General features: G+C 39.0%; 2 protein-coding genes across 2 annotated transcripts; both read right to left on the bottom strand.

Annotated features, from left to right (window-relative positions):
• Positions 1–1,468: 1,468 nt before the first annotated feature.
• Positions 1,469–7,710, bottom strand: LOC141552622 (eppin-like). The gene is made up of 4 exons (XM_074284700.1): positions 7,698–7,710; positions 3,647–3,742; positions 2,208–2,339; positions 1,469–1,665 (listed from the first exon to the last, which is right to left on the bottom strand). The coding sequence occupies exons 1-4, from the start codon at positions 7,708–7,710 to the stop codon at positions 1,469–1,471; spliced, it is 438 nt and encodes a 145-aa protein (XP_074140801.1).
• LOC141553179 (chelonianin-like) lies at positions 6,495–14,004 on the bottom strand. The gene is made up of 5 exons (XM_074285005.1): positions 13,863–14,004; positions 11,625–11,792; positions 10,535–10,675; positions 8,522–8,650; positions 6,495–7,743 (listed from the first exon to the last, which is right to left on the bottom strand). The coding sequence occupies exons 1-5, from the start codon at positions 13,912–13,914 to the stop codon at positions 7,736–7,738; spliced, it is 498 nt and encodes a 165-aa protein (XP_074141106.1). The 5' UTR covers positions 13,915–14,004; the 3' UTR covers positions 6,495–7,735.
• Positions 14,005–14,380: the final 376 nt, after the last annotated feature.

A 14,380-nucleotide genomic window follows, 5' to 3' on the forward strand; every position in this document is an offset into this window, starting at 1 on the left:
TTCTCTGTCTCTGTCTCTTTTTCTTATCTCTCTCTGTCTCCCTTCCCTTTCTCTGTCTCTCTTGCCCTCTCTCAGTATCTGTCTATCTGTGTTTTTCTCTCTGTCTCTGTCTCTTTCTGACTCTCTGTCTCTATCTCTCTCCCCTCCCCCCTTCTTTTCTTCCCCTGCCTCTCTCCCTCTGCCCAACCTCACAGGCTGGAATAACAATTTGGTCACAACTATCCTAACCCATGCTTGCTAGGTTTGTTTTCTTTTAGGCTTTGGTCAACTCACCCTCAAATGATCAGCACTTGGACAGTTCTATTAACCAACTTCATGGATCTGCCCTGGATCCATCGGATGCTGCTTCACTCAGCTCCTCAAGCTCAGGACCTCTCCAAATTGGGAACCTCTACGCCCATTCCCAGCTAGAAGTAGTTTCAGAAGATAAGACATCACTCCATACTCCAAAAGACTTGGATTGGGGCAACTGAAACTGATTGGTGAATGGACCCTAAACTCCAGTGACTGAGTAGGTAAAAATCCCCAGTAAAGATTTGATTGATTCCATGGGAGTGGGAGGGACTTGTATAGTATTAATTCTCCTGCCCTGTTACCATGGTATTTGGGACTTAGTGAGGAGGCTGGCTCTAGCAAATTGGATGTGTGGAAATGAAAGTACTCAAGCCAGGAAGAAACCATCAGTGCAGTCCATTTATTGAGCTGAGAGCCAGAGTTTATATCCTTTTAAAGAGAGGATTGCTATAATATTAAATGTCTCCAGGTGGTGCTGTGGTCATTCCAGCCTTAATGTATACTGTGGAATTAACTTTAAAAAGTAACTAGCATTAACAATCTATTTGCTGTAACAGAGTCATCAGTTGCTCCTTTCACAGCTTGCTCCTGTTATATGCATCCTTCATTGATTCTATTGTGGAAGATGGAGCTACAAGCACTGTAGCCACATCTCCTTAAGCTCTAGAAAAGAGGGGCAATGGATAGAGCACCAGCCCTAAAGTCAGGAGGACCTGAGTTCAAATCTGGCCTCAGATACTTAACACTTCCTAGCTGTCACTTAACCCCAATTTCCTTAGCCCCCCCAAAAAAAACTTAGAAAAGAACTTCCTTGTTACCAAAGTCTTTGATTTTGTAAAATAGTTCAGCATCAGAATCTGACCTCATTTTATCGGGAATGACATTTAGGAGCAACGACCATTTATTTTGCTGCTGTACTCTAAAGATGAAGGAACCTTTCCTACTGACTTGTAACTGAAATCTTTCATATGTTCTGCACTGAAATGCAATTTTCCTGAGAATAGGGACTGTTTTTTCTATTTGTATCCCAAGCAATTAACACAGTATTCTGCACACAGTGAGTGGTTAATTAATGCTTTATTCACTCATTCAGACAGCTGTCTGACCCTGGGTAGAGAGAGATCTTTCCCCCAGAGATATCCACCGACAGCTTCCAAATTCTGGAGGGGATGGATTAGTTACAACAGGGTTTCCTGTATTTGTCCAACGCCTTACACGTCTTCCTACAGATCTCCTGGGTCTGAAAGTTGTTGTTGTTTCCCTCGCAGCCCCCATAGATGAATTTGACACAGTCTTTGATTTCATCGTCATATGCCCAGCGCATTATAGAAGCCAGGCAAGGCCCAGGGTCTGCAGGCAGCTTGCATATGACTGAGGAAAGAATAACCTGATCAGGGGAGTCAGCTAAAGAAGCCAAAATAACAATACCCCCGCTCCCCTTTGCATTTTTCCCATCACGCATAGCTCTCATCTTTATTACTTGGGGGAAAATCCAAGTAATGGTAAATAGGCGTCCTGGGACCTGGATTTGTGGCATTACCCTTCCACCATCTTGCTAAGTATCCTTGACAATTGATTCCTTAATATCTCAAGGCAAATATGAATAAATGAAAGAAATTTCAGATTAGGTGGTTAAAGAGAAGGTGACATTTTGAATCACAGGATCTCATTGTCAGGCTAAGGCCCAGAGAGGGGAAATGCCTTTTATAATGTCCTCTGGTAAATTGTGGAAAGATCTGGGAATGGATAGCTAACATGTAATGACTTATTTATATGACACCCAATGCCTTGAATTGTGTCAATTGAAATTGTTATGTCAGGTCCTTAGACCAAAAGATGATCAATATCTGACCCTTTGGTGGAATAAAGCAGGGAAGGGTTTCATCATGGGACCCTAAAAGTCTGGTCTGAACCTTCGGTGAAGTTCATGCATTTCCTTCCACAGCTAAACAAGCAGCACTTCTCGGGGCCTGGGCAGTTGCTGTCAACATCACAAACATCCGTCTCCTTGTAGACACAATGAACCTTGACCTTGGGGCAGCTCCCTGGAAGACAATTTAGTTTTCACCTTGAAAAGCAATGACCACTTCCCCTTTTGTTTTCTGCCAGTCTTTCCCCTCATGCATTTCCTCACCTTAAATAGAGTAAGTGCTTAGTAAATGTCTGTTAACTTGTCAGGCTGAATCAGATTTGGTCCAAGGGCTTCATTTAGCAGAAGAATAACTGGACCCAGAGAGGAAGGGTTTTACTTAAGGCAATGGGGAAGGGTCAGAGGTAGATTTTGAAACTAAGTCTTTTTATCCCCCATTCAATTTCAGAAATCATATCTGAAGATTGTCCTCTTCCTAGGGACCTCTACCCCACTCTACTCCTCCTACAAGTAACCCTAACCCTAAATGCTCCCCCATCCAGGATGATTAATGAGACTCCTGCTGTGTGTTTTCATTTATTAAAGGAAAAGGTTTGGAAAGAAAAAGATTCTAGAAAAGAACAGATTCATATCAAAACATAGGACTCATAAAGTTAGTGGGAAGAGGAAGGAAGAACTGATACAAATGGGGAAGAGGTGAAAAGAGAAGTGGGAATAAGCATCATCAGGAGGGCCCTGGGATGGGAGGGAGAAGTCAGCCCTAGTGAGGTGGCTGGGAACTTTGGGCATTATCTTTTGGGTTAAATTAGAATTGCGTTGGGAGTCCTTAAACTTATTTTTTGTTGTATGTGTGTGTGTATATATATATATGTGTGTGTGTGTGTGTGTGTGTATGTATAAAGACTAAGGCAATTGGGGTTAAGTGACTTGCCCAAGGTCACACAGCTAGGAAGTAGTAAGTATAAGTATTAAGTGTCTGAGATCAGATTTGAACTCAGGTCCTCCTGACTTCAGGGCTGGTGCTCTATCCACTGCGCCCCCTAGCTACCCCTTTTTATTTAATATTTTGATAACTATTTCAATACAATTGGCACATGATTTATTTTTATGCTTTTAAAAACCTCATTTGCCAAGGACTCCATAGGTTTTACCAGGCCACAACACACAAAAGCTCAAGGGGAACTGGATTAGATCATTTCTAAACATCTTATTCCAGATCCTAAAATCTTTGAAATAGTCCTTAAAGCAGCCTTGTTGACCTCTCATGGGTCTGTCCTTGGGAAAACTCAAAAGGTCAAGGGGAACTGGATTAGATCATTTCTAAACCCTTTCTTGCTCCAAATCCTAGAATCCTTGAAATAATCCTTAAAGACCTCTCATGGGTCTGTCCTTGGGAACAGAGACAAGATGACCCTACCCAAAACCTCTTTCCCCAGAAGCTCCTCTTGTATTCTCCCCCAACCCATATTCCTCCTCCTTCACCTCTGTGCCCAAGGGTAGGGGGAGGGACTCCATTGGGGTACCTACTGTTATTCACATCAGCCTGAGTGATCTGAGTCCCCTGGATCTTCAGACACACTGAAAACAAAAATGGGAAAAGAAGGAAGCTCAGAGTACCCATGATGCCTAGGATTTGGGGTCCCTCCTCAGGGCTGGTCCCTCCAGTCTGATTGCCTCCCCTTCTTGGCCTTGTCCTTGAGTCCTTCTTCATGCAGTCAGGCTCTGGGACTATGGGAACTGACTGTGTTTGGTTCTTTCTAGTTTCCCATCCTCAGGACACCAAGTCCTCCCACCCACATGTGGGTCTGAAGCTTGATGCCAAATACACCCACGACTCCTCATAGGCAGGTAGGGCAAGTTGAAGGGGCAGGGAGATTCCATCAGCTACCCTGACTTTAAACTGACCTCCAGATTTCAAAGAGATCTAGAACAAGAATTCTTGAACTTGTCTATGGTCATCCTCTTTGGAAGTATGGTGAGGCTCAGGATAATGTATGAGCTTGACTTTTGCGGTTGTTGTTGTTGTTGTGGAGGCAAACAAGGGTGACACAGATAGTTAGTGTCAAGTGTCTGAGCCTGGATTTGAATTCAGATCCTTCTGTCATCAGGACTGATGCTATATCTATTGTGTCATACAGCTGCCTCCATTTTCTTTTTAATGCATAAATAAAACACATAGGATTAATAAGTACAGAAATCATAGTGAAATACAATTATCAAAATATTTTTAAAACCAGGTCACAGACCATAGGCTATTACTCCCCTGAGAGAGGCTAAACTCAGCAACTATATGCAAGTTTAGTTTGTTTCCAAAATCTTTCAGGGTAATTGATACTGATTGACTAAGGGAATCAATCAGTTCCTTATTAGCAAACATTATCAATCACCTACTGGGTTAGGGAACCACTAGGAAGCTCCATGATGCCGGCCTGGAGTCAAAAAGACTGGCTTTGGACTCTTACTAGCTATATGATCCTGGGTAACTTATATGAATCTATTTGCCTCAATTTCCTCATCTGTTAAATAAGTTGGAGAAGGAAATTCAAACTATTCCAGTATTTTTGCCAAGAAAATATTGAATGGGGTTCCAAAGAGTTGGACATGACTAACAACACAAAAAAGTATCTGAGTCAAAGAATGACATGGAAGTTTAAAAAAATGATATGATGTTAGGATGCATTGAGATGCAGGGCTAGGGAGGTGATGGATAGCCCTGCTGTACTCTGCCTTGGCCACACCACATGTTCAGAGTACCGGACTCCATATTTCATCAATGATATTGGCATATTAGAGTGTGCTCCGAAGAGAAATTTTGGGATGATGAGGGGATTAGAGGCTGTCATACAAGTATCAGTTGAAGGAAGTGGAGACATCTAGCCTGAAGAAGACAGGATGGGGAATGTGATCACTGTCCTCAAGCATTTAAGAGTCCTATGGGGGAGCAATTAGGTTTATTCTATATATCAGAAGTCAGATCTAGGGAAAATGACAGGAAGATACAGAGAAATAATTTCCTCTCAATATAAGGAGGACTTAAACTAGAGTTATCCTAAGGTGGGAGTTAACTGTTCTGTCATCCTGACTCCTTGTGAGCTCACTTGGGATCTGCTTAGCAAAGATGCTGGAATGGGCTACCATTTTCTTCTCTTGCTCATATTATAGATGAGAAAACCGAAACAAACAGGGTTAAGTGACTTGCTCAGAGTCACACAACTAATAAGTGTCTGAGGCTAGAACTCATAAGAATAAGTCTTCCTGATTCTAAGACCAGTGCTCTATCTACTGTTTTTTTTTTTTTTAATCAGTATCTATTAATTGAAAGATCTTAAGAACAAAATATTATTATGAATGTAGCCATTGTTTTCAATGGGAAAGTACTAAAACATGCCATTTCCCCAAGTTTTAAAGATTTTGTTTCTTTCTTTAATTCTGATACTTGTTAGTTTACATACTATCTGGAGTCATTTGATGAGAGGGTTTTCCATAACTCAGGGAATCTTAGAGGGCTGCTTTGGAATCCTCCCATCTCTGACACAATTTTGGGGGCCTCGGTTTTCTCAGCTGGAAAAATGAAAGCATTAGATTAGTTGACCTCTAAGGTCCCATCTGATCTTATGTTCCTAAATCACTATGATTCACTGTGTGGCCCCCTTCTGAGGTGGTCTACATTCCTTGAGCAGAGGACCATTGGCTCATTGAAGATGATGTCCGAGATTCTATCTTAACTCTAAAGCTTATGACTGACAAAATATAGAGAATGATTCTCACACTCCTTACTGGTTCTTGTATGGGCAAAAATTCATAAAAACTCAAAGGATTAAATAAAGATGAGTTAATATTATGTTCTCTGTTCACTTCAAGACTAATGTTCATATCTCTCTTTTCTCTCATCTCTCTCAATCATTTCTTAGGTGATACACAATCCTTATCCCCAAAGGGATGAGAAACCAACTCAGAAATCTGTGATATATAATATCAGGGGGAAAATGATGAGAAAGTTGATTCCATAAGGACCCCTACTCTAATTCTAAACAATATTAGTTCATTAGGGCTTTATAAAGGATAATGATTGTTAGTAATTATTCACCTAGTAATATGTATCTAGCCAATTATTTAATAGGAGGTAGAAGTAATGTATATTTTGTATAAATTATATAGGGATATATATCTGGATAGAAAGGTTTTATAATAGGCCTCATGCTTTAATAAAATGGATATTACTTGATTTTTAAATTAAAGCTTTTTTATTTTCAAAACATATGCATGGATAATTTTTCAACATTGATCCTTACAAAACCTTGTGTTCCAAATTTTCTTCTTTCCCCCCCATCCCCTTCTTTAGATGGCAAGTAATCCAATATATGTTAAACATGTTAAAATATATGTTAAATCCAATATATTTATACAATAATCTTGCTGCACAAGAAAAATCTGATCAAAGATGAGAAAGAAAACAAAATGCAAGCAAACAACAAAAAGAGTGAAAATGCTGTGTTGTGATCCACACTCAGTTCCCACAGTTCTCTTTCTGGGTGAAGATGGCTCTCTTCATCACAAGATCATTGGAACTAATCTCAATCATCTCATTGTTTAAAAGAATCACATCCCCTTTTTTTGTCATGGGACCTTTGAAATCATCTTGGATCATTGTCTTGGTCAGAGAAGCTAAGACTTTCATATTTAATTATCCTTAAAATATTTCTTTTCCTGTGTATAATTTTATTCTGAGTCTGCTCACTTTATTTTGCATCAGCTCATGTAAGTCTTCCCACGCTTCTCTGAAACCATCTTGCTCACCATTTCTTTTAATACAATAATATTTCATTTTAATATATACCACAGCTTGTTCAGCTGTTTCATAATTTAAAGGGTATCCCCTCAAATTGATTTATGGATTGAAAAATACTTCACAAAATAAATGTAAATACAATAAAAGATAGATAATGTTTATTGGTGATTTTTTAAGTCAACATGTGACCCTCAGGGATTCTTAGTTATGGCTTAATGGCCCCCATTGCTACTTGATCTTAGCACTACTGGCCTAGATCACTGACCTACCCAGGTTTACAGAGTCAGTATGTACAAAAGATCAGACTCCAACCCAAGGTCAAATTTTTGTTAATAATGCTATGTCACCTTACGTTACATGATGAATATGTTACGGAGAGCAAACAAAGTGAGGTACCAGAACAGCCATTATTTACTAAGAGGAATAGGGAAGGCTTCATGAAGGAGGGAGCATCTGACTTGGAAGCTGAAGAGTAAATAGCCTTTTAACAGACAAAGATGAAAAGGGAAAACATTCTTTTTAAAGGGTAAATAAAAAAAAAGACACTGAAGGATATGGACAGGAAGTTCTAGAGGGTAGAGATTATTCCATAATACATGGGAAAAGAATTCTTTGGCATGAAAAATGATGGTGGCGTTCCACAAATTAGACTCTTCCCAAGATTTGGGAAGGATTCCTTCTTTTTTTCATGATTCAAGTTTTTTCTTCATTTGGATCTTTTCCAGTCAAAAGTTCAGCCAATACAGTTGCGAGTCATCATGACAGCTAGATTAGGACTTGGGTTAATTTCCTAAATCAAATGAGATGACATACATAAAACCTTTGCAAATCTGAAAGCATTATAGAAGTATTAAATAACATTATCATCATCATTATTACTATCTACTTCCCATATGATCTTAGGAAAGTTATTTAAACTCTCTGGGCCTCCGTTTCCTTAAATTGTAAAATGTGGTGATGATCCTCAAGGTCAGATTAATCTCTATATGAAAAGTTCTTAACCTGGAGTCCATGAATTTAAAAAAAATTGACAACTTCATTTCAAAAAAGATTGAATTCCTTCATAATCGTATATATTCTATTTCATGAATTAAGAAAACATTCAAAGATGGGGTCCATTGACTTTACTAGAAATGGACAAGATGATTGAGGGATCTATAATACAAAATAGATGAAGGACCCCTCACCCATAACTTAGGATGTGGATCCAGCAGCTACATAGCAAGGTGACTCTCAGCAATATCCTAAGATCGAGGGACTTCTTCGAAGGCCTTGAAATTGGCTCATTTCCCTGGAAGTCTGGTGCAGGATGTGGTAGATGAAAGGGAACTTCTCCTAACCCTAGCTTTTGTTACAGATCTTGGTGGCAATGTGCTCTGGACTTTCTAATTAGGAAAAAATTTGCTCCATCTTTTTTCTCTTTGAGCCGGGCTTCATTTGCCATCATCAAGTCTTTCCCTTCCAAACGTAAGAGCCCACAATCCAGTAAGGAGGGGGACTTGACACTCTTTCCAAGGGCTCTTACTTCCCTTCCATCCCACCTTCCCCCAATCTAACCCATTACTAACTTTTAATGCAGGTGAAGCCACAATTAGGACAGCACTTTTCATCAATTTTACATTCTTCATCACTCTGACACATGGGCTTCTGAATAACCATGCAGGTGGATGGTTGAGGAGGACAGTCCCAGGGCTTAGCTGTTACAACACAAGAAAGTAGACACCTCTGTGACCCAGGCCTAGAACTCAGCCTTTAGTGGTTTTAATCGATGCTTAGGATTTTACCTCACAAAACAGGGGAATTATTTGGATAAATATCTGATGGGCTACCACAAAGCTAGACTGCCAAGTTTTTCTTCTGGCTGTGCCCTTTCCTTCATCCTCTTAAGGACTCACCAGAGACAATAGCCCTGGGTCTGTTCTTAAGATAAAATGTCTATGTACTCCTAAATTTTCCTCTAATAAATCTGTCACAGGAAGCGGATTTCCTTACATTATTAGTCCTTTTAAATAATAGATTCCTAGAATGTTGCATCTAGAAAAAACTTTAGAGTGCAGAACATAGAATGTTAGACTTGGAAGGGAACTTACATGATAGAACACAGAATATTAGAGGTAGAAAGGACTATGAAATATCCAAATGTCCAGAATGGCAGAAATCTGATACCTGGGGTTGAAGTTGCTTTACGGACACATATTCCTAAGGTTATAGCTTATGAGCTCATGCTGATGCATTTACCTTTAATAGTCACCCAGTTGACATAATTTTTCTCCCAAAAGAGGTATTTATTGTAATTCATCATAGAAATAATAACTACACAATACTCCCCTTGTAAAGTTGGGGCATAGTCTCCCACAGACACATATTGCATTAGTAGGAAGATTGAGGACATATGGGCTAGTAATAAGTAGAGCAAATTAAAAAAAAAACAACAAAACAAAACACTTAGGGAATATATGTGTCAAGGAGACACAGATCTCTGATGCTGCAGGATCTTGATATTCTGCTTCTTCCTATGTCCTCCCTGGGCGTGGTGTCTCTCTTAAGAATGTTTCTCTCTTGGTCTCTATGGTCCTGCTTCTCTATGTAGCTCACTTTCTCATTGTGGAGACTAATTCTTTCTTGAATCCATGATTGGCTCTCTTCTCTGCTTCTTGGAGTCACGCTTCTTATAGTGGCAACAATTGACCTTTGATTAAACTGAAGGAACTAGAGAACAGCCAGTCATTGACTTTAAAAGTTTGGCTAGCCCCCTGAATTTGATTGAAACAAATTGGGACGCTCTCTAAAAGTCAAAGATTCCCCCTGAATCCCAGTGTCCTCCTTAGCAAAATGAAATGAATTCTTTTCTCCTTCAGTTAAATATTGTTTATGAACAACTTGGATGCTGGGAATCTTTGCTCATGGCCAACCTAGATGTCCCAGATCTCTAATTCTGGTCTTGTGTCTGGCCAACGTTTAAAATTTTTTATTTTAAAACTTTTTTATTTTCAAAACATATGCATATTCCTTAAATATGCTTAAAATTAAATAAAAAGAAAAAAGTTATGCATAAATAGTTTTCAACATTCACTTTTGCAAAACCTTGTGTTCCTTTTTTTTTTTTTTTTTTTTTTTTTTTGAGGCTGGGGTTAAGTGACTTGCCCAGGGTCACACAGCTAGGAAGTGTTAAGTGTCTGAGCCCAGATTTGAACTCGGGTCCTCCTGAATTCAGGGCTGGTGCTCTATCCATTGCGCCACTTAGCTGCCCCAAAACCTTGTGTTCCCAATTTTTTTCTCCCTCCCTTCCCTCACCCCCACCCCTAGATGGAAAATAATCTAATATATATTAAACTCATGCAATTCTTCTATATACATTTCTACAATTATCATGCTGAACAGGAAAAATCAGATCAAAAGGGGAAAAATGAGGAAGAAAACAAAATGCAAACAAACAAACAAAAAAAACCCCAAAAAAGTGAAAAGACTATGTTGTGATCCACACTCAGTTCCTATTTCTGATTGCAGATGGCTTTCTCCATCACAAGACCATAGCAACTGCTGGCCAGCTTCGAGCAAAAAATCCCACCTCCAGAGCTCACCTTTCCAGGGTGGGGTACACACCAAGCCACAACTAGAATCACAGCATTTGTATGGGTTTTGACAGTGCTGGTCTTTCCGACAGGGCGCAGAGCAGTTTTTAAAACCTTTGAAGGGGAATGGTGGACACTTTCCTGGCCTGACTGAAAGAGAAGACACAGGTACTCCCATTATTTGCAGCCACCCCTGCTTCCCACCAAAATCTATTTCACCAAAATAATATCCGTCTCATCTTTCAAAGCATGATCTAAACCCTTCTCCAGGACATCTTCCCTCTAATCCACTCATCACTCCTCTCCTTTTTCTAAGTCTAAAGATATTGTTATATAAGATTACTGAAAACTGCATCTTCCACATCCTTGCAACTCTGCTCCCCATCATGATCAAGATGAGGCCCTGAATATAGTCAGCTAACTAACCATAGGCATGGACCAATCTTTCCTTCCCCCTCTCATACACTGCCCTAGTCTGGTTTCTAGTATCCCTTATTCCTGTAATGTCAGTTAAATCCTCTTTCCTGGCCCTGCATCTTTCACTAGAGGGAGAGAAAGGACAAAGATGGAACTGTAGCAAGTCTTCTCAGGGAGGAGGGATGGACCAAAGAGACCCAGTGTCTGAGGGACATGACCTTTAAGAAATGCTCTTCAGAATGCCCTGCCAGAAGTCAAAAAAGCACAGGATTCCAGGTTCTAAACTAAACTCTTCCATTTACAAACTATGACCTCAGTCAAATAATTTCCTTTTCTCTGGACTTCAGTTTATCCCTTCTATAAAAGAATCAGATTAGACATAGTTAGGTGTCAAATAGTTTTCAGTTAGACTGTTAACTTGAATGGTAGAAAGAAAAATACATCTTTATTTTAGTAACTTCTAGCTGAAATTGAACACTTCCTTAAATGATTAATTAAAATGAAAATACCATTATTCTGAGGAGTACATATTCTCCAGACTGCCAAGGTAGCTTTCCATACAAAAAGGGCTAAATACCTCTGAACTAGATGATTTCTAGGGTGTCTTGAAAGATCAGGTAGGCTCTTCCCTTTATCCCAAGCCCAACCCTTCAGCCCAGGTCTGCCATACTTAGCAACTCACCAGTTCCTGCACAAGTCTGCTCACAGATTTTCTTGGTGGGAAAATTATTGACATTCCCATTGCAGCCACTGTAGAAGAAATATTTGCAGGCCCGTGCCTCGGTACTATAGTACCATCGGAAGGAAAACATTTCACAGTCACCCACTTCTGGTATTAGCCGGCATACGTCTAGGTGAAGGATGAAAAATGAGGGACAAGTATGGGAACAGATTCCTTTCCTCTATGTGCTGTATCTTCCCAGTCCCAGTCAGGTCTATGGGACTTAGCCTGAACTCTGTCATTCCTTATTCCTGTGGTCTTAAGCAAAATCCCTTTCCCTCTCCAATCCTCCATACAAACTGAAGATTGGTATAAAACTATAGGTTTATACTTGTTTTTTTCCCTCTCTTGAAGATGTCTCATGGAGATTGGATGGAATAGTTGAGTACCTTTGAAACTAAATTGAAAGTACCCAGCAAACAAAAGGAGCTAATGTGGACCATTCACATTGAGTTGGAAGGACTTTGGGGGTCATCTTGTTAAAGATCCTCATTTTGTAAATGAAGGTGATTGTTAGTAGCTAACATGATTTAAGGTAATCTGTTCAGTTTTCAAGGGTGAATAGAAAAATGAATAATAAAAAAATAATTATAGCTGCTTATATTATCAAGAAAATACTTCCAAATCCATTATCTTATTTAAGGCACAAAATATTATAAGTCTAGTGAGGCAGATATCATTTTCATGTGATGAAAGAGTAAATAGCCTTGGGAAGATTAAGTATTTCATCTGATTCATAAAATAAGAGGTGGGGAGATGACTTGAGTCATATTTTTTGATTTCCAGATCTAGCTTTGTTGGGGTCTCGTATGTAGATACTAGAGTAGATAAAATGTCAGTCTTATAGTCAGAGAGATCTGAGTTCAAATTCGATCTCAGACACTTACTAACATGTGACCAGGCAAGTCCCTTAATTTCTGGCTGCCTCAGTTTCCTTAATGATAAAATGATGATAGTAATAGCATCTACTTCCCGGAGTTATGATAATCAAGCACACAGTTGATGCTTAATAAATACTTATTTGCTTCCTTTTAAAGGAAGTAAGTATCTCTCTCCATCCACAAAGTTAGTTAGCAAAGATACCAGTGAGACAACCTTGCCAACGACTTTCTGAATTTTAGTTTTGTATTGGAAGGATCAGGGTGTAGAGAACTTTCAATTTTCATCTTTAGCATTTTCTTTATGTTTTATTATCTTTTTAGTTTATTTACCATTTATCCTTATCTTTATGTTTTGGTCCCAAATATTTCATTTCATTCAGTTCTAGGATATAGTTTTAGGATGAAGAAGAGTGGTCACAGTCACAAAAGGAGCAGAGATCCCACCTGTTTAAGGAGCAGACCGAGGGTAAAAAACGGATCTCTTCCTGGATCATACTATGTGGAGGTACTACAAACTTGTAGGTACCCATATTTAGGTATTAAAAAACTCATACATTAACTAATTAATGTCCATTATTCATTGCAGAATGTAAATATGTACTTTATATTCATACATACATATGTTCATACATACATAACACATATATACTTGTTATCTCTATATTTATGCTGTATATAATTTTCTGTGCATTTTAATAAATGCTTACTATGTAACAACCTCTTCACTTTTTGGTTAAGGAACTGAGCCCTAGAGTCCAAGGTAACATAGTTGCTTAATGCAGAGTCATCATTTGAATACAGGTTTTTTCCTTTTACCTTTTAGGAGCAAATGTACACCAAGGTATTGACTAAGAAATTGTTATAAAATGTTCCCTAAACCTGGGGTACACTCTCTTGCATTGCAATTAGAGAGTGCCGGGAGAAATGGACTTGGATTTACAGGATTTACAACAAAAGACTAACTGGATTTTTAAAAAACTTTTTTTAAATTTCTTTTTTATTTTTTTACTCCCATGATAACATATCCATTGACATTGCAGATGCTCTGCTGAGCCGTTTACCTGGAAGGTTTGTTGACTGTTCAGGAGAAGGAGTCTGAACAGAACAGTTGACTTGCCCTGATACTAACTCACTCTTTTTGCATTTGAATCTTGGTGTGAGAGGCTGATAACAGCCCAGTTTTGCCTCACTCAAATCCCTTTCAAGTCAACACATCCCTCTTGATGTCCTTGGTCTTTTCCTAGGAGGAAGGGTAAACAACAACAACAATCTGTTGGTGGGAAACCTAGAACAATCCCTGTTCAATATCTTTCTTTACCTGTGTTTGGCTTCAAGCATTTCTTTCCACAGCTGTAATTGCAGCACTTCATTGAATACTTGCAGTTGAAATCCGAAATACACTGCTCCTTTTCGACAAAGCCACATGTTATATTTTGGGTTGGACATATTCCTGGCTTCTCAGGTACTTAAGGAGATGAAGGAGAAACATTAGATAAACATTAGATGGATGAGAACTTTGAAGGGGTAGTGTGATATAGTAGAACAAACACTAAAATTAGGGTCAGAAGATCTGAATTCAAATTCTGATTTTTGCCATTTGCTAAACTGTATGGTGCTGGGAAAATCACTTAATTTTTCTGAGTTTCACCTCTCTCACTTACAAAGTGAAAAACTTGGAAGGCAAAACCCATAAGGTTCCTTCAAGCCCAACACCAATAATTTTACAGACCCAGAATGTCAGAGCTGGAAGAATGTTAGAAAATGGGATTCTCAGGAGCTTCAGAATAGGAGACAAAGAGAATGAATACTGGAAATGGGAGTGGGAAAAGACAATCT

Source organism: Sminthopsis crassicaudata, chromosome 2 (assembly GCF_048593235.1).
Source record: "Sminthopsis crassicaudata isolate SCR6 chromosome 2, ASM4859323v1, whole genome shotgun sequence".
Lineage (NCBI taxonomy): Eukaryota > Metazoa > Chordata > Mammalia > Dasyuromorphia > Dasyuridae > Sminthopsis > Sminthopsis crassicaudata.

What these genes read in the sequence shown, in the direction of transcription:
- LOC141552622 (XM_074284700.1), bottom strand. An exon ending in CCCTACCCTTGGGCACAGAG is followed by an intron (nt 2,340 to 3,646) that starts GTGAAGGAGGAG and finishes ATTGTCTTCCAG; the next exon opens with GGAGCTGCCCCAAGGTCAAG. An exon ending in ATGCATGAACTTCACCGAAG is followed by an intron (nt 1,666 to 2,207) that starts GTTCAGACCAGA and finishes TTCTTTCCTCAG; the next exon opens with TCATATGCAAGCTGCCTGCA.
- LOC141553179 (XM_074285005.1), bottom strand. Translation starts at nt 13,914, where the DNA reads ATGAAGTGCTGCAATTACAGCTGTGGAAAGAAATGCTTGAAGCCAAAC. An exon ending in GCAGACTTGTGCAGGAACTG is followed by an intron (nt 10,676 to 11,624) that starts GTGAGTTGCTAA and finishes CTTCTCTTTCAG; the next exon opens with TCAGGCCAGGAAAGTGTCCA. An exon ending in GTGTACCCCACCCTGGAAAG is followed by an intron (nt 8,651 to 10,534) that starts GTGAGCTCTGGA and finishes GTGTTGTAACAG; the next exon opens with CTAAGCCCTGGGACTGTCCT.